This window comes from Neolamprologus brichardi, chromosome 1, assembly GCF_056152115.1.
Source record: "Neolamprologus brichardi isolate AB-2024 chromosome 1, ASM5615211v1, whole genome shotgun sequence".
NCBI classification, from domain to species: domain Eukaryota; kingdom Metazoa; phylum Chordata; class Actinopteri; order Cichliformes; family Cichlidae; genus Neolamprologus; species Neolamprologus brichardi.
This window is the reverse complement of record NC_142104.1, coordinates 27007548-27034342: the sequence shown is the minus strand read 5'-3', so window position 1 is coordinate 27034342 and position 26795 is coordinate 27007548. Positions and strand designations below refer to the sequence as shown.

The 26795-nt window shown below is 41.8% G+C and overlaps 2 protein-coding genes across 4 annotated transcripts; one reads left to right on the top strand and one right to left on the bottom strand.

The window, feature by feature from the left end:
* The first annotated feature begins 8180 nt into the window (after positions 1 to 8180).
* On the top strand, positions 8181 to 15201 carry LOC102786182 (uncharacterized). Of its 2 annotated transcripts, none has more exons than XM_006793944.3 (7): positions 8181 to 9853; positions 10287 to 10388; positions 11895 to 12090; positions 12203 to 12418; positions 12523 to 12665; positions 13519 to 13654; positions 14699 to 15201. In XM_006793944.3, the coding sequence occupies exons 1-7, from the start codon at positions 8640 to 8642 to the stop codon at positions 14885 to 14887; spliced, it is 2196 nt and encodes a 731-aa protein (XP_006794007.2). In that variant the 5' UTR covers positions 8181 to 8639; the 3' UTR covers positions 14888 to 15201. The 2 variants fall into 2 exon arrangements, with proteins under 2 accessions (XP_006794007.2, XP_006794006.2); XM_006793943.3 differs by having other exon boundaries at positions 10287 to 10502; positions 14699 to 15200.
* Positions 15068 to 26716, bottom strand: usp8 (ubiquitin specific peptidase 8). 2 transcript variants are annotated; one of them, XM_087840166.1, is made up of 19 exons: positions 26598 to 26713; positions 25791 to 25965; positions 25492 to 25636; positions 25300 to 25385; positions 25046 to 25187; positions 24433 to 24475; positions 24171 to 24342; positions 23828 to 23990; positions 23584 to 23725; positions 23116 to 23402; positions 22549 to 23022; positions 21835 to 21909; positions 21396 to 21694; positions 20596 to 20817; positions 20288 to 20501; positions 18604 to 18840; positions 18253 to 18395; positions 17997 to 18129; positions 15068 to 16718 (listed from the first exon to the last, which is right to left on the bottom strand). In XM_087840166.1, the coding sequence occupies exons 2-19, from the start codon at positions 25892 to 25894 to the stop codon at positions 16560 to 16562; spliced, it is 3240 nt and encodes a 1079-aa protein (XP_087696292.1). In that variant the 5' UTR covers positions 25895 to 25965; positions 26598 to 26713; the 3' UTR covers positions 15068 to 16559. The 2 variants fall into 2 exon arrangements, with proteins under 2 accessions (XP_087696292.1, XP_006794005.2); XM_006793942.3 differs by having other exon boundaries at positions 15069 to 16718; positions 20291 to 20501; positions 25791 to 25967; positions 26598 to 26716.
* Between the last annotated feature and the right edge of the window lie 79 nt (positions 26717 to 26795).

The following is a 26795-nucleotide window of genomic DNA, read 5'->3' as shown; positions in this document are numbered from 1 at the left end:
TCTTGAAACTAGTCTGCCACTACTGAAATGCTTCCCAACACTTACTTGGGCAGTTATGCTGACGCTTGATCTAAATGAACTTTAATTTCAAGCATGTATTCTGAGTAGAAACAGCTTAAACAGGTTTGCAGACTTTGGCCCACAAATAAGGTTTTAAATATATTCGTGTTCTTTTTGGACACCATCTTTGCTGTTGCACAGTTCTCCCATAAATCCCAGTGTTGGATTGTTTAGGTGCCATCATGCTCTCTCCCTCCCTCTCTTTGTTATAATATCTCTGACATGCATTCTGGAGAGAGTTTCCTCACTTCCCTCTCAGCGTGTCTGCAAGGAAAACAAAAAGAGTCCCTGAGAAGGAATCACCTGCTGTGTGCAGGACTAAAGGTTCAGGTCTTAGAAAGTCTACAGATTCTCACCGTGTCGACTGTTCGTTCATAATCAATTACAGTCTGAAAAAAAGACGACGGCGATGCTTTAGATGAGGTACGTTGAGTCATAGATGCAACGTTTGTGTTATATGCACACCCTCTTCTGGCTGGTGCTACTTTAAGGTACCTATGAAATTTAGACCACTGTTATGGAGCAGTGTTAGCACAGCGCTCTTGGTATGTTTTTTTCTTTCTTAGAATTGTGTAAAAAATAAAAAATTCTGATTAATTACACAGTCACTAATTATAAACTGTTTATGATATTTAATGGAATATTGCACTCCTGTGTTTCAATGGCACATTGTGTTATGCAAGTACATAATGTTAAATGGCTAGTTGATCATTAAACCATTGGGCTGAATGGTTTATGATTACAGTCTCTGAATAGCCGCAAAACTACCTCCTTCTGTTCACGCTGCAGGTCTTAATGCTCAATTCCGATTTTTTTTGTCTGCTTGTTCACACTACGAATAAAATGTGACAGCAAATGTGTTCTAGTGTGAACCCTCAAAGCGGCCCGCATGCACAAACGAAGACGTCACACACAACGCGCTCTGTTTAGACCCAGACCAAACACTATTGTTTGACTGATGGCCCTTAATATGAAACACTTGTTTCAGACTTTAAATTTTACAATTTTGCTTCAAGTTATAAAGTTATGTTGTTATTTACATTTGGCCTAATAATGATCCTTATTGCTGTTTTAGAGAGGAGCTGTGCTTCAAAGGATAGTTGCAGATTTCTGTCAGAATCTGCAGATTATACAGTACAAATAAAATGTTCACGTTTCTCCAACATTGTCTTTCCAACAGTTTCACTGACATCTACACTGGATGGCCAGGAAGCGTTCGCGATGTCTTCTCCGGCGCTTCTCCGGCGCTGATAATTGGCGTCTGTCTTGTGTCAGTGACATAAAAGACGGATTTAATGCGACATGACTATCAAACAGCAGTCGCTTTCTAAAACATCAGATATGTATCAGATTCAGTACCACATATGAAAGTGACCCAGGTCGGATTTGAAAATATCGGATTTTTTGCTGTTCACAATGTCATACCATGATCGGGGTCGCGTAGGGTCAAAAAAGTCCGATTTGATGCACTTTTGCCTGCAGTATGAGTGTAGCCTTAGAGTGTTAAGAACTTGCAGGAAACTAATTAAACGTAAAAAGACTGAATTTGATACAGTGTTGAAATATGTTAACCAAAAGAAAAAAGAGAAGTGGGAAACCTTGAACCACAGCTGAACAAGAAGAAGAAGTAAGGCCGAGTCTTTAGTTTGAGAAACAGGCACCTCAGAGCTCCTCAGCTGGGAGGTTCATTAAAACACACCTAGAAAGCAGCAGTCTCAACGTCAGCACTCAGCAGCTGCCCACAAGATCCTGTTCTTCTATTCAAACTGACAAATATAAAGGCACATCTTGCTCTGTCCATTAACTGTGTTCTTCTGCCTATCTTCATCTTTTCCTTTTATTTGTCAGCCTCAGACGTAGCACTGGTTTTTGCAGCTCTGTCTCTGCTGACTCTCTGACTGCCGTTTTGTTGAGGCCTCCCTGGTGCTCTCACCCATGTACACATGACCCGTTGGGTTGTTATGTGGTGTCCAGCTTTGGGGCATTGTGGTCTGTGGGATGGGGCCTCCATGGATTGGGTTTGTTCCAGAGCATCCCACTGATGCTTTGCATTGACATCTGAGATGTTTGGAAGCTGGGTCAACGCTGTCCAGCTGGGCAAGGCTGCTGCCATCGGGGAGCACGATTACCAAAACACTGCACACTCGGTCTGTTTACTCGTCAAAGAGACAGGGCCCAAAGTTCCCCAGAAGAACATTGCACTATAAGAGGATAATGACTGTTATTCAAGTCATCTGTCAATAGTTTTAATGTTGTGACTAAGCTGTGATTCCATTAGGAATTCATTGTTATTTACACAATTTCTAATCAATATATTGTTCCATTAGACAATAATAAATGTGCTTTTCAATCCAAAAAGGATATTTTGGAGTGATCCCAAGCCTTTGACCAGTAATGGCAGATCTGTATTTATGTGGCTGAGCATGACTGAGAAAAAAAATGAAAGTGGAGAGAAGAGAGTCTTATCAGTCCTCATTTTCCACACAATGGCCAGTTTTCCAAGCAGGGCTAAAGAAAAAAACCCCAAAAACCTGCACACATTCCTGCCACAATAACGAGTCCTTATTTTTTCCAAAACAATGTTGACCTTGTCCAGGAAGTGGACTTTTTTCCACTGCAGTGTCATTACAGACACACAGAGAGCTCAGTTTACAACAGAGGTACACAGCTGATGCGTATCTCGGCAGCAGACTGCCACGCACATTACACTGTATTATCTGACTGAAGCTCAGCATAATGCATTTTCCACCACAGAAGGTACAAAAGAGTACTACTTAAACATGCATACACGCTTACGCACACTCGTGCTCACTGTGCTTTTTATTTCTGTACATTTGCAAGGCCCAAAACATTATGATCGCCTGGGTTAAAGAGTACAGCAACACAATTTGTTCCTTGTAAAAGAATGTGTGTGTCTGTGTGTGTGTGCATGTTATAAAACCTAACAGGGTACACCTGCACTGTACAGAAAAACGTAGCGATGCAGTGTTCTCTGCTGATTCGTCCAGAAAAAAAAGAAAGACAGAAAAGAAAAAAATGAGGAAGCATCACAAATGATGTTTCACCTCCAGTGTTTACGTAGTTTTGCTTCTGGTAAATATTTCCATCCGATCGTGACCTGAGTCGTTCTCACGCCAGTTTTCTTAAATTAGATCGAGGATCAGCATCATCAGTTTTACTGCCTTCTTATTGACTGAGGCATAAACCAATCTTCTTTCATAACAACGTCAAAGGACTGTGCCTAAATATCTCTGTAATTATTATTATAATTATTAATAAATCTTTCATTTAAACAGGTATTCTCAATGAAATCAAGATGTCTTTTTTTCCAAAGAGAGCTGTTTACAAAAAACTGAAAAAGTGAGACAAACACATGTTAAAATGACACAACAGCAATTAAGAAAAACACGGGCGAGAGTAGCCACAGATAAATACATGTAATCTTTTAGATTATCTTTAGACAGTTTGTTACCAACAGCTTGTTGCCAAAACCCCCTCAAAATAACACATATTTTGCTCTCATTCTTCTATTTTAGTCCATGAGGAATGTCAAAGATAACACAGTCTGGCAGACATGAAATTTGCCGAAAACTTGGCAGGTGTTAGCATGGCATCCTAAAAAAAATCTATCTACGGCAGAAGAACTGAAAATCATGTCCTTAATAAATAGAGAAATATAGGAAACACCAGATATCTCACCAGGATGTGAGAGATGCATCTGGCTCTTCAGCTGATCCGTCTACTGTTCACTGAAGCCTCGCCAGAAATGGCCTCAGTGGAAGGGTGGCTGTCATTCTTAAAGAAGGGAAACAGGAAGAAAAGTTGGAGTTGTGGCAAATTACACATGAAGTGGACTGAAAATGTAGTGGCAACAGGTCTTATTGGGGGATGTCTGGAGGAGGTCAGGAGAGGTATGACAGAAAACTGATGGAATTATGATCACAGAAAAGTGCTGTCAGATGATCCCAGAGCCACAGTGCAGTAGAAAAATCACACAGTAAACACTATCAGTCGTGGACTGGCCTCCCCAGAGCCTGGACCTCAACATTACTGAAGCAGTGTGTGATCATGTAGAGAGAAAGTAGAACAAAAGGCAGCCAAAATCCAAAAAAGATGGAGCCCTACCAAGTATTGACTTTCAAGATTGTACAAACTCTGTTTTTGCAACTTATTTTCCATTTTCCTAGAAAAACACTTTAAAAAACATAAAGAATAAATTTTCTCTTTTTCTAGTCTAATCTAAAATGAGTCAGGTGCTAGCAGGGATTTGATTCCTACAAATATTTAACTGATGTAACTAGAAATTAAAAGATCTCATCTTTAATGAATCTACAGTATAAGTGATGTTGGACATGGGCATGTGTGTAAGAGAACTAGCCTGTCATTTTCTAATGAAGAGACAACTCTGGATCATATTTACTTGGTTTAAAATCTGTGTTCATGTATTTTGCAGACAACAGAAGAGTTTCCAGAAACACGATGTGCAGGGTAGCCGGTTTCTGACCTGTCTTCAATCACAAACAGAACAAAGGAGAAGCAGAACGGGGGCAGGAATAATGTCTTCAGAAGATAATTTAAGGATTTGAGTGGTATTACGACGCAAACTATTGCCTATCTTCAAACTCCTACATGAAATAAAATCATCACCTTTTGGGGGAGTATTTTCTACTCAGTGTGTGGGAGACTTGAAGTGGACACTTCAGACTGAAACACATTTTGTAAACAGTGGTTATTTGATTATGTTTCTTTAGGTCTAAATGAATAGGTTCTTAAATTAGACATTAGACAAAGCTCAGAGAGTGTGCTGAAGGAGAGACGATGCCCTTTGATATTAATGGATTAACATATTTTAAGCGTAAAGTGGATGTGATTTATGCAAGAGAGCTTCCCGAGCCCTCGAGGTAATTGTGCGATTCTTCCACCCCCGGTGACAGAAGGCAGGGTATTATCACGACACTCGGCATATACTTTAGATCCGCTGTGGAAAAACACCTTTAAAATTCATCTCATGAGTTAGAATTATGCAGTTTTCCTACAAAAAAAAAAAGAAATGTGCCACTTTCTCAGAAAGAATGACGTCATTATAATTTTACAGAGGCTACAGGTAAAAAAATCAGGCGAGCTTTAATCAGAAAGCAGGATTGCCGTGAAATGAACGCGGGCATTCGTGAGGCTCGTTTTTGCAATTTAGATGGAGACGCGACGCCCTCTTTGTTTTCGTCCTCTCTGCCAAATTTATCTGCATTTCACAGCCAGATCGCTTGTGATATTATCTGTGATTAGGGTTTCGAGCAGATTATCTGTTCACATATGGCGAATGTTGGATCAGCTCTAACGAAGGCAAATACGTGTTTTGTCAAAACACAAAATGTTGGCAGAGTAATTTGGCTGGAAGTGAGCAGACTTAATTTCTTGAACTGATCTGGTGCTGTTGCAAGCAGCTCTGTGAAACAACAGCACCAGTGTCACTGAGGATGGCGAACTCAAATCCATGACACTGGAACGCACAGGTTCACACCGGTTCACGTCTGCACCTCTGGATCCAACCTCGCACCACCTACTGATAAAAAGCAGCAGTAGAGACAGTTTACACAAATGCACAGATGGGTGACAAATTAAAGGAAAAACCTGAACCATTAAATCACTATGGAAAAGGGATCTGGTGGCAAAAAAAGAGCAAATCATCTTCATCCTGTGATAAAAACCCTTCTATCCTAATGGGAGCTGTTTCTTCTAGGATGGAAATGCCCCCATCTGTAGTGTAGAATCATCAAAATAAATAATAAGGGAACATCATTTGTAAAAAGGTGTTCCATTCATCAAATACATTACTAGAAACTCAGTCACAGCAGCGTGCCAAGGTGCAGTAAAGTTGTCCTAGTGGCACATTGGAGCACTTCCCAAGAAACTTCACATTGTTCTTTGTTTTGTTTTTCCTTTAATTCACCACCCATGTGGAACTTGTTACATTTTAGATAATTCACCAGGGCAATCACTGCCACTTGTGATGCAGTTAATCTTTTTCTAGTTGCTCTTGAAGGACTTATATGTTAAATATTAAATCTATATTTATATTCAACAGAAATGCGCCTGCCTGCATGTCTGCTGTCCTGGAGACAGTTAGAGGTCTCCCGCTTGATGGTTTGCTTTTTGGATAATAAAATGAGCAGTCCATTTAATATTTAACCAAAACTCAATCCTGAAAAACCTTTAAGCTTTTTCAATGACTTACCCAGATGACTTACCCAGAAGTAACTGTAGACTTTATGGCTGCTTACTATGTGGAGAAAAAAAACTATTTGGAGTAACATTTTTCTCTCCCACAAGGGAGGGAGTATACGATCGGTTGTGGTTTCGTTATCTGTTTGTTAGGAGTCTAGCAGCCACAGACTTCAAGATGTCATTTTAAAATTTTGTGGGATGGTAGACACCAGTAACACCTCAAGCTGACTTAATTTGGGTGAAAACTGGGTCAAGGTCACACCCTTTTGTGTGTGTGTGTGTGTTCCCTCAACAAATGTCACAGTTGAGGGAGCTATATTTGATTTCTTTGCCCGTAAGAAATGCCATCCATCTAATTTAGGGTCACAGAGCGTGGAGTCGATCCTGTCTGTCTTAGGACAAGAGGTGGATACGCACTGGACAGGTCACCGGTCTCTCACAGGGCTAACACAGAGAGATGACCATTCACACTCACGTTCACACCTATGGGCAATTTAGAATCACCAATTAACCCACTAACTGCATGTCTTTGGACTGTGTGAGGAAGCCAAAGCACCCGGAGAGAACCCACACAGGCACAGGGAAAACATGAAAACTCCACACAGGAAGGCCCTAACTAGCTGGTGAATTTGAACCCAAGACCTTCTTCCTCCGAAGCAGCAGTGCTAACCCCCACACTTTTCCTCAAATCTTTCTAATCCAAAGTGGTGTCACCTTTACCCAACTTTCCCAATTCCTGCTGTTATTGATGCAAGTTGTGACCCTTGAGCAAGGCACATGAACTTGAGCTGTTCTGCTTGTTGGGAAACAGATCAAGCTATTTGCAGCTTTCAGGTCTGTTTCTCCAGGCTGCTGTGTGGATAAGAAAAACAAAAACTGAAATCATACGACTAGCTTTCACAGCCATTGACTTTAAATATGTATTTTTTTCCCCTATTCCTTGGAGCCACAAAATAACTAATAAAAAAGGTAACCAAACAGAGCTCTGCTGCCATTTGTTCTTTTAAGAGCCCAGTAACTGAGTTTTAATCACAGGTAAATTAACACATATTTACACTCATAGTTTGTCTCAGGTTTAAACGTTTTGGTTGAACACTCCACCCATATGATCCATCAAAACCACAAAGCTTTATCTGCTTCCATCACTGGCCCTTTCACTGTTTTGCAACAGTAATCCAGACCTAAGATCATACCTTTGCAACTCCAACCGCAAAACAAAGCAACAATTACCAGCACACAAAATGAATGGGCCAACTCAATACTTAAAATGGATTCAACTGCACCTTTACTGCAGAGATCTGGGTACAATCCTGGATGCTGATCCCTTTGCCTTTGTGCATACAGGTTGACAGTCTTTACTTTTAATATGCTACATGGCTTTGTTCAAAACAGATCCTCAACATTTTTACCTGAAGGAGGGACTCCTGCTCTTTTCTTGCACCTCTCTTCCAGACCCCTGCCCCATTATAGACGTTTTACCGGCAGTGTAGGGGTTGTTTCAGGAGGTTATGATATAGGGTGGAGTTAGGGACGTGTTGGATGCCATCACCAGTACGCAGTACCAGTGAGGACACTTCAGCGGAAGAGAAACTGCCACACCTGGTCGGGTGTTTAAAAAAAAAAAAAAAAAAGATTAAAAACAGATTAGAGCAGGGGTGTCAAACACAATGCCCGTGGTCCAGAATCGGCCCATCAAAGACCCCAATCTGGCCCAGCTTTGGAAAATGTAACAGAGGGCATTTAATTTGGACTTTGAACTGTATTTTCAAAGGTTTTACAACATTCCCTACTGATAAAGACCTCAATCACTGCCATTCAAACTACACCAAAGTAAGTAAGTAATAGATAAACAATAACAATTACAGAAAAGTTCCTGTTTTGTTTTGAAAACACACAGTTTAACGTCCCTGAATTGTAGGTTCCCAAAAGCCGCACTGGTTCACCACAGAGCACCATCTAGTGGAGACTCTGAAGAACTGCATGTAGCTCAAACGATACCCGACAGATACACAGTAAACACATTCTCCGTGAGTTAGTTCTTCTTAGTGTTTTGCTAAATGACAAGTTAAATCCTGGAGTCACGCGCACCAGAAGCCAGAAGCGCGTCACGAGCGCTGTGTTTACGTTGCCAGGACACAGTTGTCTGGCTACTGCGGATCCCAGGTGATTTACCTAAAAGCGGATTCTCCTGAGCGCTGGATTCACCTGAGGATCAGATGAACATGAACAGCACACACAGTTTTCCGGATAGCACACAGGATATTAAAAACACCGCCGTCTGAGGCTATCTCCTCCTTTTGCTCCCAAACAAATACATATTTTGAGATGGCTTTTTCTTAGCGCACACAGGTTGAACGATGAAGGCCAAAGCTCTGTTAGTGAAGGAGTGCGCCTGGATGTCCGAGGACTGCCACCTGGTGGACATATCGCGTGAAGCTACCCAGAGGGACACCTTTTGCTTACCGAATATCTTCCAAAAGTCCAAAAAGGTGAAGCCTCTGACAAAGACTCGGACCAGCCCCAATTGCCAGGTTTACTACACAGCCAGGGAGCTTCTGCTGGAGGTGCTGGACAGAGAAGCGATCCGGGAGCTGATCAGGAGAGCTGCCGGTGTGAAGGCAGGGCCAAATCGGCAGTCACACTGCCAGAGCAGGGAGCAGAGCACAGATGTGTCTGAGGAGGGGTATGCTGATGCAGTGACGTGGTTTTCTGTGGTCCTGCAGAGCGGCCTGTCTTTGGGGGAGAACTGCAACTTTGGGCATGATCTAAATGTGAAACTAGACGGATGGCAGGGCGTGCTAAAGAGAAACAGCATCCAGGCCGACCTGCTGTCTCTGACCAGACTGGAGGATGGAGACAAGCTGGAAGTCCTCTCTGCTTTCTGTGGCCACATAACCCAGCGCTACCAGGCCCTCTATACGCCGGGGCCAAACCTGGCTGTAAAGAAATACAGACTGTCCTCTCAGCAGGAGCGCTACTCTCTTTATCTCGCTCTCCTCTGTGACCCAAGCTCAGGGTTCATCTGTAACATGTATCTGTACTGTCCAGAGCAGCTCCAGAGGCAGAGTAAGAAATCTGTTGTCGAGCAGGTGGTCAGACACCTGCTGAGACCTTTCTGCAGCCACAGGTGTGTGGTTCAGCTGGATAGCTCTGCCTGGATGGAGGAAAGGCTCACACACATCTTGTCTAGATTAGGGTTCACCATTCATTTTGTTCCCGCTGTTAAGAGGCCACCATCTTCACCACCTGAGGGCTCCATGATGTCTGAACTCATTGCCCACCTGCAGGGTTGGACAGGACCTGCCCTCGTTCCCCTGTCTGATCCAAAAAGAACAGGGGTGGATGTATTCCTCCCAGGCCTTTGGGTGACGCTGCATGTGATCTGCATCAACACATTTGTGCTCCACACTCTGCAGAGCCAGAGCTCAGGAAAGAAGGTCAACCTGACACAGTTCACCAGGACTCTGGCCTCTCAGCTGGCCATGAACAGCAGCACCGCCGTGCCCGTTCTGCCACGACTGAACAGCAGCTCATACCAAGAGAAAAATGTCTCAAATATTTGTAAGCAAAGGTTAGTCCCGCTGTTTGTCACAGATCTTCTGCAACGTCTTATGGCTGCTGCAATGTTTGATGAATGAAATAAGCCAAACAGAAAAAAATGAAATTCTGAAAACTTTATATTTAGCTTAGTATTTAATTTATAAGTGTGTGTTTTAGATCTTTGATCCCCACACTTATCACTGAGCCTTGAGCACCCATAACCCCGATTCTGACTTTCAGTCTTCCTTCCTTGCTCATCACCCCACATAACCTGCCATAGAGCCTTACTGCTACTTGCAGCTGATTTTTAATTTCCTGTGTTATCTATCCCACCACTTGACACACCACATTCTAATGTGATAACCAGGGATTTTAATATTGTGACCTTTTAATGTGAAGATTTGAACAAATAAATCCTGTCACTGATATATTTGATATTTTTGCTTGACTAAATTCTCCTGCAGGACAAACACCAACATCTGTGGTCAGGTGACGGTGAAAGGAAAACACAGGTGCAGCTCTGCAGTGAGGCTGCAGAACAACTGGAACAGACCGGGAGTGTGTGGGTTAGACAATTCTGGCAACTCTTGCTACTTAAATGCGGTGTTACAGTGCCTGTGCTCCACTGTGCCCCTCGTAGAGCACCTCCTGGATCAGGAAACACGCAGAGAACTGGAAAAGTAAGACTGAGCATGTCTGAGGAGCTTGGAAAGAAAAGCATCTGGACTTCTTTAAGTTGCTTGAAGACGTTTCACCTCTCATCCGAGAAGCTTCTTCAATTCTAAGGTCAAATGGTGGAGAGTCCCAGATTTAAACCCAGTGGGAGTATCCCCCCCAAAGAGGGACAAAGGATCCCCTGATGATCCTCTACCTAATCACATGAGCCAAGGTGTGAAAATGGGTGTGGGTCACAATCAGCCAGGGTTTAGGGTGAGCTCATTGTGAAACCTAGCTCAACCCTATCATGCGATTTCCTGAGGTCAGATGGCCCAGGATGTGAGTGGGCGTTAAGGCGTCTGGGAAGGGAACTCAAAACTGGATTATAGATGGCAGACAGTTGGTGTCGTAATCCACCACCTCTGTTCAAAGATGGTTGCTCACAGTGGAAGATCAGACACCAGCGAGGGAGGTTAAGAAAGACAGATGCAACAACATTGTTATCCCCTATGTAGCCGGTGTATCAGAGAAACTCAGGAGGGTTTTCTCCAAGCATGACATCCAGGTGCATTTCAGACCCAGCAACACACTCAGACAGAAACTGGTTCACTCGAAAGACAAAACTCAAAAACACAAACTTAACTATGTGGTGTATGCTGTACAGTGCAGCGAGGAATGCCCAGACCTCTACATTGGAGAGACCAAACAGCCTCTTCAGAAGCGCATGGCACAACATAGAAGAGCCACCTCCACAGGACAAGACTCAGCAGTCCATCTGCATCTAAAGGATAAAGGTCTCTCTTTTGAGGATGCCAATGTTCACATTTTGGACAGAGAGGACAGATGGTTTGAAAGAGGAGCGAAAGAAGCCATTTATGTCCACTGTGAGCGACCATCTTTGAACAGAGGTGGTGGATTACGACACCAACTGTCTGCCATCTATAATCCAGTTTTGAGTTCCCTTCCGAGACGCCTTAACGCCCACTCACATCCTGGGCCATCTGACCTTAGGAAATCGCATGATAGGGTGGGGCCAGATTTCACAATGAGCTCACCCGAAACCATGGCTGATTGTGACCCACACCCGTTTTCACACCTTGGCTCATGTGATTAGGTAGAGGATCATCAGGGTGTCCTTTGTCCCTCTTTGGGGGGGATACTCCCACTGGGTTTAAATCTGGGACTCTCCACCATTTGACCTTAAAACTGAAGAAGCTTCTCGGATGAGAGGTGAAACGTCTTCAAACAACTTAAAGAAGTCCAGACGCTTTTCTTTCCAAGCTTCTTAGACTACCATGACCTGGATGACTGAGAACCTTCACAGACTAAGACTGATCATCTTCGTTTTATTCTTGGACTCACCTGAGGGTTGGCAGTCATGTTTTTTTCCAGTAGTTTAACCTCTTTTCATGCAGGTCCAAGTGCCGGGTGGCTGAGGTGTTTGTCCGCCTGCTAGAGGAGATGTGGCTGGGGACAAACTCCAGCTGTGCCCCCGTAGAGGCCCGGTCGGTGCTGTGCTCCATCCTTCCCCAGTTCAACAACTACTCCCAGCAGGACGCCCAGGAACTGCTCCTCTTTCTCCTTAACACGCTACACGATGACCTGAAAAAGGTGCAGAGACACCTGCGCATCTGCACCATCACATAGCCCGTTCCTCTCAGTAATATAAACCTACGGAAAGCATAACTGAGTGTGTTTTTGTGCGTATGTGATTGTTTACAAGGTTGCAAAGGACCAGATGCACTGTTCAATACGACAGCCGAGGCAAGAACACAATAGGTACTGCACCACTGAAAGCACCATTGTGTCACAGCTGTTTGAGGGCCAGCTGGGCTACATAACCCTCTGCATGCACTGCGATCAGCAGGCGTACAGCACACAAGCTTTTACTGTGCTGTCACTGCCGATTCCTGCCGGCATCCTTAAGTGCTCCATTCAGGCATGTTTTTTTAAACACCTTTCAGACTGTTTGCATTTGATATACTGATGGCCTCATCCCTGCAGTTCTGTGCTGGTCTTTTATTCTCATTTCATGTTGTGCAGGACTGTCTGTCGCTGTTCTTCGAGCAGACCGTCCTAACTGGGGGAGAGCAGCTGCTGTGTTCAGTGTGCAGGATGAGGAGAGAAACGGCGGTCATCACTAGTTTGGACAAACCTCCAGAGATCCTCATGTTACACCTAAAACGGTGAGAAGGAATGGATCGTCATCTCTTAAGATACTTTATTTACAGAGTATATGTTCAGTCGATAAAATCTTTAAATTTTATGAATGGATGTGTAACATTTAGCAGAGCATAATCTCACTTTAAGGTCCACTCAGGAGTGTAGCTGCTCTGAGGCTTTGATCTTTAGAAGGAGATGAACTTCAGCAGGGTGCTGTTTGAAAGCAATTAAAGGACTTAGTCGATGTTGCCTAGATTCAGTGTGCGGCAGTGCACAAAACTTTCACATTCACGTCACATGATACAATTAATATCATTATGACCATAATTGAGCAAAACCGAGAAGGCTTTGTAGGCTTGAGGGGGGGGGAAAACAGATGCTTAAATAAATCGTTTCTTCCCCATGTACAATTTTCTAGATCCGCCACTGCTCTGGAGACATTCATCTTTTTAGTGACCAATTTCAGTCTGTTTTTGGTCTGTTTGAATTACAGCAACAAAGGTCATGACAGTAACAGAGAAGCAACAATATGCATTTGAATAATTCAAGGACTGAGTTTGTTAAATTATTAGACAATAAAGACTCAAAAATTAATTAAGTGATTTCCAATAATGGTCTTTTTGCTTGTAAGTACAAAAAAAACTAATAGCGCCATTTATCAGTATTGAGTAACAGACCTTTTCTACAAATAACATATATTCATGCATGTGTTAATTCAGCAGGCATCATGAATACTTAATACTCTTTATGCATTCTATTATGAAGTGTTTCTGCTTCCAAATACCCCGGAGATACAGGAAGGCTAAGATAAATCAATAACCCCCACTGTTTTTTAAGAGTCAGTGTTTCAAACTAAACTTGTTTCCTCCGCCGCAGGTTTGGCTGTAAGGGGAAGAAGCAGGTGAAACTGAGAACTAATGTCGCGTTCCCCATGAAGCTCGACTTGACCCCATTTCTGTCGAGCTCAGTGCATAATGTCTCAGATTCTTCATACCATCTTTATGCTGTTGTGGTGAGTGAACACGAAGAAGATCGTAATATGAATTTGTGAGGTCATGTTTGTGTTTTGCCGAAAGATATTTGAGCGCACTGCAAACATCCACACTCGTAGATTCAAAGACTTGGGGATGCATGACTGCCAAGACCGTAAAGGCTCAAGGCTGTAAATGAAATGCATGATGCCACTTTGGCAGTCAGGGGTATGTCCAGAAGGGGGGCATGGGGTGGCAACAACCCCTTCTGAAAGATGACTGCCCTCAGCCCCTGAGGACAGTCATTTTTGGCAGGTTGGACTAGAGTACTGTTAAACTTACAGTGCCCAACACTGTTATATAAGAGCATGAATACTACCAGTAGGAATGTAACTGAGTACATTTACTCCAGTGATTTACTGAGACTTATTTGGACGTGTTGTTGCTTTCTTCTGTTACTCCACTATATTTTGGATGCAATTACTGTATTTATACTATTTATTTTGCAGCTTTTTAAATCTTTAGTTATTAATTTCCTGATAAATTACATTATTACATAATTAAAATAATCAACAGCTGCAATATTAAAGAGACCATTTTAAAAGTCTGGTGCCGGACTTTTTCTTAGGCAGGGGCGCAAAACTCATTTTTCATCCTGGGCCAATTTGATCTTATGTGGGCTGGAGCAGTGAACCCATCCCCCCTCTAACAGTGTAAAGTAGTTTAATAATTTAATGTGAGATAGCTCAGTATGAGAAAATGAAGTGCAGCTTCAATAAACTGTCTCAGTTTTAATACGTGATAAAGAAATACTGCTGCAGTTAATGAAACAAACCCAACTTTTTTGGGCTTAAATAGTAAAACACAAATCTGTAACATTACAGAAAAACTTTTGCCATTTCCACAAAGTGCTTTACACCATTTTAAGATCACCCAGGCAACACACAGGGTTTAATGTTTAGGACTTGGCACCTGTTATGCAATTAAAACTGTAATATTTACATGAAATGACAAACTGTGTGGAAAACCATGGAGTTTTCACCACATCTGTTTTTTTAATGTGTTAATTTCATATTTTTTAATAGAACCACACAGGTCATCTGAACATGGGTCACTATACGGCTCTGTGCCACAACGCCTCAGCCCAGACCTGGCACTTGTTTGACGACTCGCTTGTCAGAGAGGTACAGGACACCCTGGTGCAATCTCCCAACGCCTACATGCTGCTCTACAGCCGCAAGCCTTTCCCGAAGCCAAAGATCCAAGGACTGTGAGCTTTGCAAATAGAAGACCAAAATCAGTTTCCCTCTTGAAAGTGTTTCTTATCATCTGCATTTGGTTCAACATCTCTGCTGCTCTTTGTACTGTTAGCATCTCCATAACAATTAGAAATAAATGAGTGTGAGTTCAGTGCTAATGTATAATGTTTAACTATCCCACTATCTCCAAACCACAGGAAGACAGGGACATCATGTTGATAAGGGCTTTATGACAGTACTTAATACATGCTGAAAATATCTTGGAACATTTGTTCACAAACACACACAGAAACTAATTTGAAGCAGTTTTAATAAATAGACATGAGTTGTTTGAGATTAATATAATCGTTATATCTGAAACACTTTCAGAACATTGAGGGGGGAAAAAGTACAAGTGAAAAGAAAATAGCACATGATCTCATGCGAGGCAATAAAAATAGTCAGGAAGTTCAGAGTCTAATCCTACCCCTTAAGAGCTCTGGTCCATTCTAAAAAAATAATAATCAGCTTACTTTGTGCTTGCCCTTGTCAGTCGGCTGGTCGGTCAGGCAGAGTGTGTTGACCCTATTACACTCGTGTAAGTGGCTAAGGTCAATTTCTCACGTCTTCACATTCTCCAGCTCAATACTAAACATTAAAGTAATTCCTGAAAAAAGAAAAAAAAATCTAACCAAGCCTCAAACAAATAAAGACCAAAAATCACTAGTATGAACCAAACAGGATGTCAATCTATCCTGATACATTTGCCTCTAAATAGTGTTTGAGTATAATCATGTAAAGAGTAAGTAGGTTTAACTGACAATAACCTTTACAGAAGACTGTAGGGTTTCCTTTCATTAGCTGAACCGAGCAAGACAGAGAAGATGTCAGCATCAGTGTAAAGCATTCTGAGTAGAGCGCTGAAATCGGCTGTTAAACAAATATGTTCTACATAAACAACTTAATGTGATTGCATAAGTGGATAAGTGCAAGAATGTGGCTAATATGAACAAGCAAAACTCCCTCCTTTACCTCAGGAAGAATGCTAAAAATCAGTCACAGTCTCTTCAACACCCCCTCGTTAATAAACAAGAGAAGGCTCTACAGGTAAACCCCTAAAACATATGGTTTGCCTTTATGAATATGGAGATAATATAATGGCTGCTACTTTCACGAAAAAAATAATAATAATTTGGTCACTTAACAGATAAATATTTTGCCCTAAAGTATTTACATTTTTAATGTGCAACATCAGCGTAGGTAGGTATGTACATGCCACCTAACTGTTAATCCTGTGTATGCACAGTACAAGAAAGCTGAAAATCAGTTCTGCGATAGTGCTGTCCACACCGAGTGTGAAAGAAATGCGAGTGAAGAGCGTCTGGACCAGCGGTCAGCCCTACAGCACAACTATGGTAGAGAAGTCAGATTTAAAGGAGGATCCATTTAGTCTCTAGATGATCAGTAACGTGAACAGACGGCATATTTTAAACAGCTATGGCTCCTCTAGTAGCTGAAGCGTTGCACAGTGTGCCTGCACCGTTCTCCTTTCTGGGACAGACGAGATCTCATGGCCACTCGCTCGAGTAATTCCCCGACAAGTTAACCGCAGCTTTGTGCACCAGGTCCTCAGAGCTGTGATTCTAAAAAGAAAAAAGCATTGCTGCTCTGGTGTATTAGTGTGCCTCCTTTATGTCCCACAGCACCATCACAGGGTGGAGTAAAACAGGATATAGGCTGCAGAGGACTTGACGGAGGAGGTGGAAATGTCAGACACCTCATGGTCGTCGAACTTGTACCAGCGCTGTTTGGCGGCATTCTTACAGTAGGCTGTGTAATGGCCGCCATCTAAACCCCCATAGTGGTTCTGGTAGTGGAAAAGCAGACGACAATCAACTGTTACTTAAGCATTACAGGTTGCTGTTTTCAATGTTTTAAACCAGGTTTTTTCTTTCCAATCTTGCCTGTATAAATATTTTACTATCCTGTCTTGCTGTTTAGGGACCAAACACATTTATGTACCAAAGCTACTGAGCCAGTACAGCTCTTGTGTTGCCTATTTGCCAAAAGACTGGCTGTAGTCCCCCAAGTAGATCCAACTCATTTTTTATCATTCAGACAATTGTTGATGTTACTTTAATAAACTGTACATCCACCTTGCTCCCTACATTTGTTATATTTGGGAAACCAAACAACCCATTAAAAAAAAAGTGTTCTTAAAAAGCCCAGGTTTTCCATGCTAGATCTATCGATTTAACGTTTACTGAAGCCTGAGTAGGACCAAAGATATTGCACCATGTCAAAATAATTTTAAAAAATTCACCAGTTTTGTTCAGTAAGCAGACTGTAAACTTTGCATGTAGCAGTTTGTAATCATTGCTCATCTGCTGATCTTACCACAGATGATACCATATACAACTTGAGATTTTGACTAAGAAGATATCAGAATTGGCATATATAAATAATTTGGTCATTCAGCCAGACCTTTAACGAATCCTGTGTCTGTCAGTAGAAGCAGTTATACCGAGACCAAACTACATACGAACACTTCTTTCTCACCAAAATAGAGAAATGGTATCATGTGGTACCTGCTGAATTTACTGCCCAGGACACAGAACCCGCTGGCATTATGCCTCAACTTAATATAGTTCAGGAAATCATATTTATACAGATCGGCTCAGAGGGTTCCTGAGCAGAGTGTTATTTCAGAATAAAATGTTTATGTTAAAATTTTGTTTAGTGCATAAATTTAAAAATATTGGCAAAGGCCAGTGATTTGACCTTGAGGTCAAGGTCACTGAGATTGAAAGTGATCAAAGATTTTTAGTAGACACCCCAATGGTATCGGTTTGAAAACCCTAGGTGACTGACTTCTCAAGTTATTGCAGGTGCAAAGATGTTCAGAATATGTGACCTCTGACATTTAGGTTGAGGTCACTGAGATTAGAAGAGATTTTTTTGTACATGTTCCCATGTTATCAATTTGAAGCTACTGCTCACTACTCACAGCTACATTCTCGAATTATTGCATTCACAAATTTAGGTGTCCATGAAGCCCGCCCGCCTGGCGGGGTGACAACAATACTTGATCAATCTTTTACACCAGAGCGGTAAAAACAGCAGCAGTCATTTCAGTTTCACTTACAGACACTCCGTAAAGGTTGTATCTCTTCAGGCTCTGTTTGGGTCCAATGACGTACTGGGCCAGGTCCAGACTATCTAAAGGGAAGTCTACAGATGTCTGCAGTTTCTGCTTCCATCTACCCTCATAGGAGAACCTGCAGGAAGAACCCCCACAACAGAAAATAATGTTAATATCAAAAATAGCACTCCTGTAAAGCTTATAAAGTGAGGAGTGAAAATAGACAGGTAAAAACTGTTTTACTGCATTGATTACAGACCGTTTCAAGTGGACCAGGAGGATGGGTGGGACCTTCCAGATCTCCAGTTTCTTGGTGGAGTCTCTGTGGGCTTTGCAGTGTCTGCAGAACACCTTGTTGTTGTCAGTCAGCTTCTCTTCCTTGGAGAATAGCCTCAGACAATCCTACCCGGAAGTAGAAAAATCACTAACTATTAACCATAGTTATATCTGCATTTAATCAAGAGTAATATGATCTACACAACCACAATACATTCAATTGGCTAGTTTGTCAGAATTAATTCAGAGAAACAAATGCTGTTATGATGTGAATATGTTAGATAACAATATGTGCTTGACACGAGAGAGAAAACATGCTTTGATATGCTCTGACCTGTAGGGAGCACTTGCTGGTGGAGGCCAGTGGCAGCGACAGGTACATGAAGGTCTCAAATGTCCGTGACTTGCGATGGCAAGTCAGACATTCCACAGTGGACTTGAACTGCCCCTGGAACAGTGCTACGATGATGGACTCGTTCAGAAGCTTGTGTTTGCTCCAGGCCAGGTCAGCACCTGTTTGATCATCCAGATGGTCATTTTCTTCTTCCTTGTACCGCTTCCTGTTGTCCGCCTGACCAGAAGTGAAAGAAAATAATTTAAAATGACACAAGCCCAAATTAACAGCTAGAGACACCTGCCTTTGTGATTCAATTAAAAATCAGTGAATAATGGCAGATGTTCACTACATCACCTATCGATATCACGTTGCAGGGAGAAGTGAAAACTCACTAAAAACGACATGAAGAATTTTCAAGCCATAATCTCTGTATTCATCTCTCGAGTATTGTTCAGCTTATTAGCATGCAGTTCAGCCAGTTCACTCTCAGTATGACAGGCAGGAAGATATGGCAGGTTAACACTTGCTAATTAATACCTTATTAATTAGTATGATTTAAAAAAATAAAATAAAAATAAAAATCAATTATCCCAGAGAGACAGAGTGGACTGGGACTGGGCCAGCATGATGGCACACAGGTCAGAAGATCACACAAAAGGGACATGATGAGATGGCGTGCGTGATGACAAATGCACATCATCAGCTGCTACAATCGAATCGGCATCCTATGCTCAAAAAGAAAATGGGTTGATGTACTTCTGCAACTTAAACCCAGGTGGAGACATTTGTCACTGTATCACTCAGCTGATACTCTAACAGCATAAATAAAAGACCTTCAATAGGAAAAATAACTCAGAAAAAACCCCCCACTACCTTTGTGGTTATAGTAAGTTTAAAAATATAAAATACTGGTGACCCCTCAGCCTCCTAGTAGACACACCTAGGGTATCAATTTCAAAAAGTCATTGCAGTCACAAGATTTTCAGAAATACAGTTATCAGAAGTACTCTAACCTTGAGGTCAAGGTCATTGAGATTCAAATGTATCCAAGATTATTAGTACATACACATACAGCATCCTTTTTAAGGTCTTACATCACCTCGTTCTCGATCTATTGCATTCACAAATGTAGGTGACCACAATATCAGCCTCTTACAGTTGAGTTGTAAAAAACATACAATCACACAATTCCCCCCCCATCTTAATGCACATGAAGCCAGTAAAAACAAAATAAACGAAAGGAAAGACATCTGTTGATACAGGCAATGAGCATGTCTTGGGTCAACATGCACAGAGGTTCTGACAGAGCATCAGACCAGACAGATGCAGACACGTCACACGCACACTGCTGCAGGAGGACCAAAGACACACAGCTATTTACTTACTCTCTAATTTGCCATCAAAATGAAACCCAGTGAAAAAAACAGAAAGAAGGAAAATGATAAAAAAGACTAGGACTTCATTGTTAACAGGCAAGTGTGTAACAACATACAGGGATACTAAAAGGAAACCTGAGAAAGCTGTGATTCAACAGAATAAAGGATGCACTGTTAATTTAGTCAATATTTAAATAAGAGTGAGAATATTTAGATGTTAATGGTTCTCTTTTCATGAAACCATTGTAAGACTTTGTTTATGCCTCACTGGTGGCTGTGGAATACCCCTTATTAAGTTTTCACACTACCTTGTTGAGGTCCTCATGAAGCCCATCCATGAGGAACAGCAGCAGCTCCTGGGAGTCTTGCTGGTCATAACCAGCAAACTGCTCATTGATCTTGCCTATGGTGATCTTGAAGTCACGTGGACTGATGCACTTATACAGACCAGCCCACAAGGCCTTCATGATTACACCAAACTCCTCGGCCACCTCCCCTTTGTGGCCAAGAATATTGTGCCTGGCAGAGAAAGAGAACAGAGGCCCCGGTGTTATACATTCCCCCGCATACAGACCTCATTATGACCAGCAATTCCACTTATCTCGAATCTAACCTGTTTATATCCTCTAGGTAGCAATTGTTGTTGAAGTATTCAGCCAAGGCAGGAGTGTTGCAAAGAGACTGTAAGATTGAGTTCATATAACATGTGTTGCCCAGATTACGAAGGCCAGTCAGTGATGCGCCCAAACCCCCAAATGTGGGATTGAGGTTGCGAATTTTGGCTGCTGAAGGACGCGCAATCTCCACTTTAGAATAGACTTTGGCAGGTGCAGGTCTGAAAGAGAAAAGAGTAAAATAAGAGAAAGCCAGACTAGTTACTACAGATGAATCATCAAAGGAAGTACCACAGTGTAATATATACAAAGAATACAGGTCATACATACCATTGTTGCTTTAACAGCACAAAAAGCATAATATTTCATTGTAAATCAGGTTCAAACTAAACATGAACAGTCACTGAAATTACTACCTTACCATCCAGGCATCTTTTCACCCAACAATCTCAGACCTCAAACTGTTTAGAACATGTGAAACAAATCTATATACACGCAGTGACCAGAAGAAAAAGTAACAAGAAAATTGTAACACCCTACAACAAAAACCCTGTAACCACCGTGACCTTTGATTTTAAATCATCACACATTTTCTGCTCATTTAACTTAACAACCTGAGGAAATACTATCAAAAACTACTCTTCTATGCACACAAACACAATCTGAATCATCTTTATGACACTCCAACACATCATCTTCATACCAGAAGAAGTATTTTGCAGGCTTCTATTGTCCTTTATAATATGCAGCTATTATCTGTTCACTTAAAAGATATTTATAGGTGCACAGCATGTCTTACTTGGTTTCTCTGTTGATTGTGGGTATGACAGCAGTAGCGGTCAGGGCAGTGGCCTTCTTCTGTGCCTCCTCCCTCAGGTCCTGACTGATGTCAGGGGAAGAGTAGGAGCGTTTCAGTTTAGACTGCTCCTGCTCTTGTTCACGGTTTGTGTCTGGCTCGGCTGGTCGTGGTGTTTTCTGTTTGACTGTTGGTGGTGTCGATGGTGGGGTCTGGGGAACAGTGACTTCAGGAGGGTACAGGTGGACACGATTGGTTGGCGAATGGTAGTATCGATAGGTCCCCGTCACTGTGTCAAGGAACTAGCCAAAAAAAATTAAGCAGAGGAAAAGAAAAGCATTTGGTAAAAGTTGACCATAAACCTTTAAACTTCTTTTCCTTTGAACTTTCACCCTCAGTTATTTCAAATGAATCACTTATTTCAGGTTTGGTTATCTGGTACCTTCATCCAACCATCAGGAAGGCCCGGTACACTCCTACCCATCTCTTCACTCCTTGCTCGGGTCAGAGGCTCCCTCTGTGAAGACACACACACACACAAACACACTTTATTTAATAAGGTCATACAAAAAAATTATTGTAAATGCTTTCACAGTCACAGCAGGGCTGTGAGAGTCAGTCTCTCACAGCCCTGCTGAAATCTAACAAACCCAATAAGTTTGACAGACAACACTAAGCCCAAGTGTCCAGGAATTCAAATTTAATAAAGGACAAACTACAATTGTTTAGCAGTGGCTTCACTTCTCTATCAAACTGTTCCTCCATTTTGACAGCGACAGGTTAAACTGAAGGAAGCGATCAGCCTAAACAGGACTAGTTAGGAAAAATGGGGGGTTGGAATCTAAAGTTTCAACCTACACATGCCACCTTTATATGAGGAGCATTACACTATTTGAAGTTTTATATTTACAAATAATTGTTATTTGGGCTCTAATTGTTATACTTTAGCTCTAGGAGCCAAACTAGGTTCTAATCCTTTAACTCATTAAAACAGTTTAGTGGATTGTGTGTTTTAAAAAAAAGTACATTGTTTAGGAAGTGCAATTATGACGAAGAATTTTTAACCAATGATTTAAGACACTAGGACCTTGTGGGATGACCTTAAACTTTCATTTGTTTGTGACAGTAATTATCTCTGACAGAGAAGAGGACTCACCTTAATCTCACTAACAATATGGTTGGGAGCCGGGGAATCCAGAGACATACTCTTAGAGGGTGTGTCAGAGTTCTGCTCTTTTCCTCTCCTGTCTTTTTCATCCCATGCTTTGTTTATTTTATTTTCCTCATCTTCTGCTTTTTGCCTTTCCAGTTTCTTCTTCTCCTGATGTTTTCTCTCCTCCTCTTCCTTCTTTCTCTTCTCACTTTCTTCCTTTTCTAGCCTTTCTTTCGACTCCCGTTTCTCCTCCTCTAAACGACGCTGCTGCATGCGTTTCTCCTGCTCCTGCTTGGCTTTCTCCATCAATGCCACTGCTTCGGAGTGTATCTGACTTTGTTCTTCTTTAGAAAGAGAAGCATTAGGAGCAAAGGGTGGTTTAACTGAACGGTCTGGGACAACTGGGCCATTCTGGGTGGAATCCTTTGCTGACCCGTTTTGGCTGGGCTTAGGTTCAGGTTTCTTGGTACGGTCAAACTAGGACAGGAGAAGAGTCATGTTTAGATACATTTGGAGTCCTTAATGCTTTGCATTCTCTAAAGGTTTAACAGTTATCAGGGTAAACAATACCTGAGGGAATGCTTTGGGTGTTGCAGGTGACTGGCTGGATGTGCTTGCAGCAGGGGCCTTCTTACCCAAGTCCTGACCTGAATTTGTGGAGCCGGTGACAGAGAAATCAACACTGTCGGGCAACCTATCAGCGACTATGGAAGTTTTAGATGTTGGAGGTTCTGCTGGTGTGATCCCATTCACCAGCACAGGAGCTGATGGTTCCTGAGGCTCAAGTGAAACTTCAGGCTCGGGTGGAGGTGGGGTTGGAGGTTTTGGTTCCTCAAGGGATGGGTAGCTAAAGTTCACTATTGAAAACATCAAAGAAAATGTCTACATGTAAGGCAAGAGTCCAGTCACAATTAGGAAGTAAGTGAGTAATACAAAATTATATAAAGTATATTGTGGTTTTTATTTTCTATCTCATAAAATGACAAAACATAGCATTACAGGGCCACTTTTTTAATAAACTGTACTACTCATACTCACACTGAGGGAGGGTGTTGGTAATGGTCTGTCGAGGTGGTCGAATTTTAGCATTGGTCGTATACATGGGGTAAAACAACAGCCAGTTCTCATAGCCACCCTCCAGCACCAGCGGCTCACTACGCAGGATGGTGATGCTGTCCCACTGTGCAGTTGTCAAACACAACATTGTAATTTTACATGAAAACACAGGTATTGATATTTACAAGCTACTGCATAAAGTCAACCACCCTCCAGACACAGTTACCTTAAAAAGAGCATCTTTGAGGCTCTGCAAGGTGGTCCCCAGTTTAAGGTCAGTGACAGAACTGAACCAATCCAAGAGGATGACATAATCTACAAATCCCCGCCGTTTCCAGTGCTCTTTGGACTCTTCTGGCAGCTTTGCCTCAATCTGATTCACAGTGATTCTGAAAAGTCAAAACATTTCATTTTCCACAGGTTGACCAAACCCCCCCCCCAAAAACACAGACACAAAAACAAACAAACTGAAGGTAGAAAGATCAGTCCACTCATATTATTATTTGATAATGAATCACACATGGTGTGTTAGAACAAACTTCAATCAAGTTTGAAGCTTCGCTTCTCACCCTGGGCTAATGGCCTCCTCAGGCACGCTGATGCAGGTTTGAGCCGGGACCTGAATGTGAGACTCCTCAAAATCTCGATGGCTGCGTGCATCCATAACAATTATTGCGATAGTCTGGTCCTTCATCATGTTGAAAAGTTTCTCAGCCGTGATCCCACCAGCAGGCAGCGCAGCTGTCAGACAAAATTCCTAACTCAGCACTAATGAATCAACTAAATTCAAAGATAAAAATAAAGTGACTGCTTTGAGGTTTTCCACTTTACCTTTTGAGGTTGCATTCTTCAGTTCATTCTGTTCAGCTTTCACCTGCGACACACATCCACAAAGACTCATCTCATTAGCATGTTAACATAAATTCAACTGGATTTTTCCCCTTATACTAAAGGTACAAAAAAAGAATCATTACGATTTCAATACAGGCATTCAAATATTAATTAAGCTACTGGTGTTTGATTTATCATTATTAAAATCCACTGTAATGCCCAGTAGGGCAAAGAAAATAAAACATTTGAAGTCTTTATATCTCACTTTATTTTTCAAAGGCACAGAAATGCTGTGTGCAGTAAATATCTCAATACCTGTAACCACCTGCAAAATTCAACTCTTCTACTGTGCTTTAGTTTAGATCCTTTTGGGAGGGTTATTGATCGATGCAGTTTTTATGTAAGCGTAAATTTGGTAAACTATTGGAAAGTTACATATAAGACAGTAAAATACTCTTTTTGATTTGCAACATATTTCTAAAAAAAAGTTGGGATAGTGGCAGATTCACCACTTTGTTGCATCACATTTCATGTTTAAAAAACTAATAAGAACTGAGGAGATCAGCTACTGTGGGAAAGTGCTTTCCAGTCACTATCTGAGTGAAACCTTCACCTTTTTGCTGTCCTTCCTGTTTGCGAATGATGTTTTTGGAGAGCCCCGATCGCCATCTTTTTCTGTCATTTCCTCCCTCCTCTTCTTCTCCTCTTGTCTCTCCTTTTCCTCTAGTTTTTTTCTCACCTCGACCTCTTCGTACCTGTTCAAAGTAGGTAAGAAATAAAGATCAGTTAAGTGAAACAAAATCAATATCCTATTTTACAGTGTCTGAATTAAGAAAGAGCATAATCATGACAGCTGAAACCTCTAACCTGAGTTTAAGACTTTCAGACAGCTTTTCAGCTTCTTCAATGGCTTTCTTAAAGCTGTTTGTCCCAAGCATAGTCACGTAATACTCCTGTGCACATCAGAGAACACTTCAAGTAAATAATCTGCCTTTATGTGAAAAAACATTAGGTTAGCAATACAAAAAGAATGAACAAACGTATAAATATTAGGTATACCGGTTGCTGCTTGAACTCTGGTCTCTTCTTGATGATGTCATATACTGTCAAATACTTCATGTACAGTACATAAGCTTTCTCCTCATCTCTGTCCAGACGGCACTCCTCTGCCGCCTTGAATATTTTGCAGGCACTCTGGACATAGCTACAAACACGAAAAAAGTATATGTAAGTTAAAGATTTTCATCTCCACATGACTGCAATGTGCTTCAGTCACAGAAGCCAGAAAATTGAGATCAGTGACAAATGTCTTGTTATTAGGTAATAATTTCTGCCCCCAAAAAATATAGTAACATTACTTTCTAGTGCTTGTCTTGTCTGGCTTAATTTCAGCTTTTTTATTGAGGTCCCCCAGAGAGGTGGACAAATACAGCTCTTTGACCCCGGTGGAAACTGCAGGCATCTTGGCGAATGTGTTGAGTCAGAGGTCACTGGCAGGCAACAGGGTCAGTGGTGTAGACAAGCTCCGAACATCTCTAGATAAATGTTTGTGAAAGAGAAAAACACAAACACACGCCGTTTATACTAGAACAGTTCAATCTGCAAAAGAACATTTAAGCCACGGTTAGCAAAAACGTCTTAAAAAGTTTTCCCGTGCCATCGGCGGTTGTGTAGTATTTATAAATGTCTAGAATTAGGACAGGCTAAGCCGAAACGATGACACTTCGAAGATAAATCACTTATTGACACGGCGCTTGGCTGTAGTCAACAGACCCAGGGCATGTCAACACTGACGACAACAACATAGTTTTCTCGCTAATGTTAGCCGCTACCCACTACTCGGCTGGATGCTTTTACGAAGCAGCTAACAGTCACCTAAACTGACAGCATTCGGTTTAAACCTTAAACCTACTACTTGGCTGATTAAAAAAAACCCTATTTAGCCTCTTAAATGTGCACTTGGTGTTGTTACCTTCCTCGTTAGCCTGCTAGCTACGTCAGTTAGCAAGCTGCGCTTGGAGCTCACATAGTTAAGCGTTAAGGTTAGCTTATGAGAGCTATTTCCCTACATCAGAGCCAGTCGAGTACATAACACCCCCCCATATCACTGAGGTCTATATTACTGTCTGACAGTTTGACAATATACATTTAGTTTTAAAAAATACCTCTTTATGATCCGTTGCTTACACTTTAGCCACTTTTTGACAGCTGATTTCTGATTTCTTGTTCCGCTTCCTCCTTTTCCCCCCAACCCGTTCTCTTCTTCTTCTTCTTCAGCTAATTCTTAGACGTTGGCATCCTTACTATCACACTACCGCCACCTTCTGGAGTCATTTTTTTTCTTTCCTGATACCCGTTTCCCA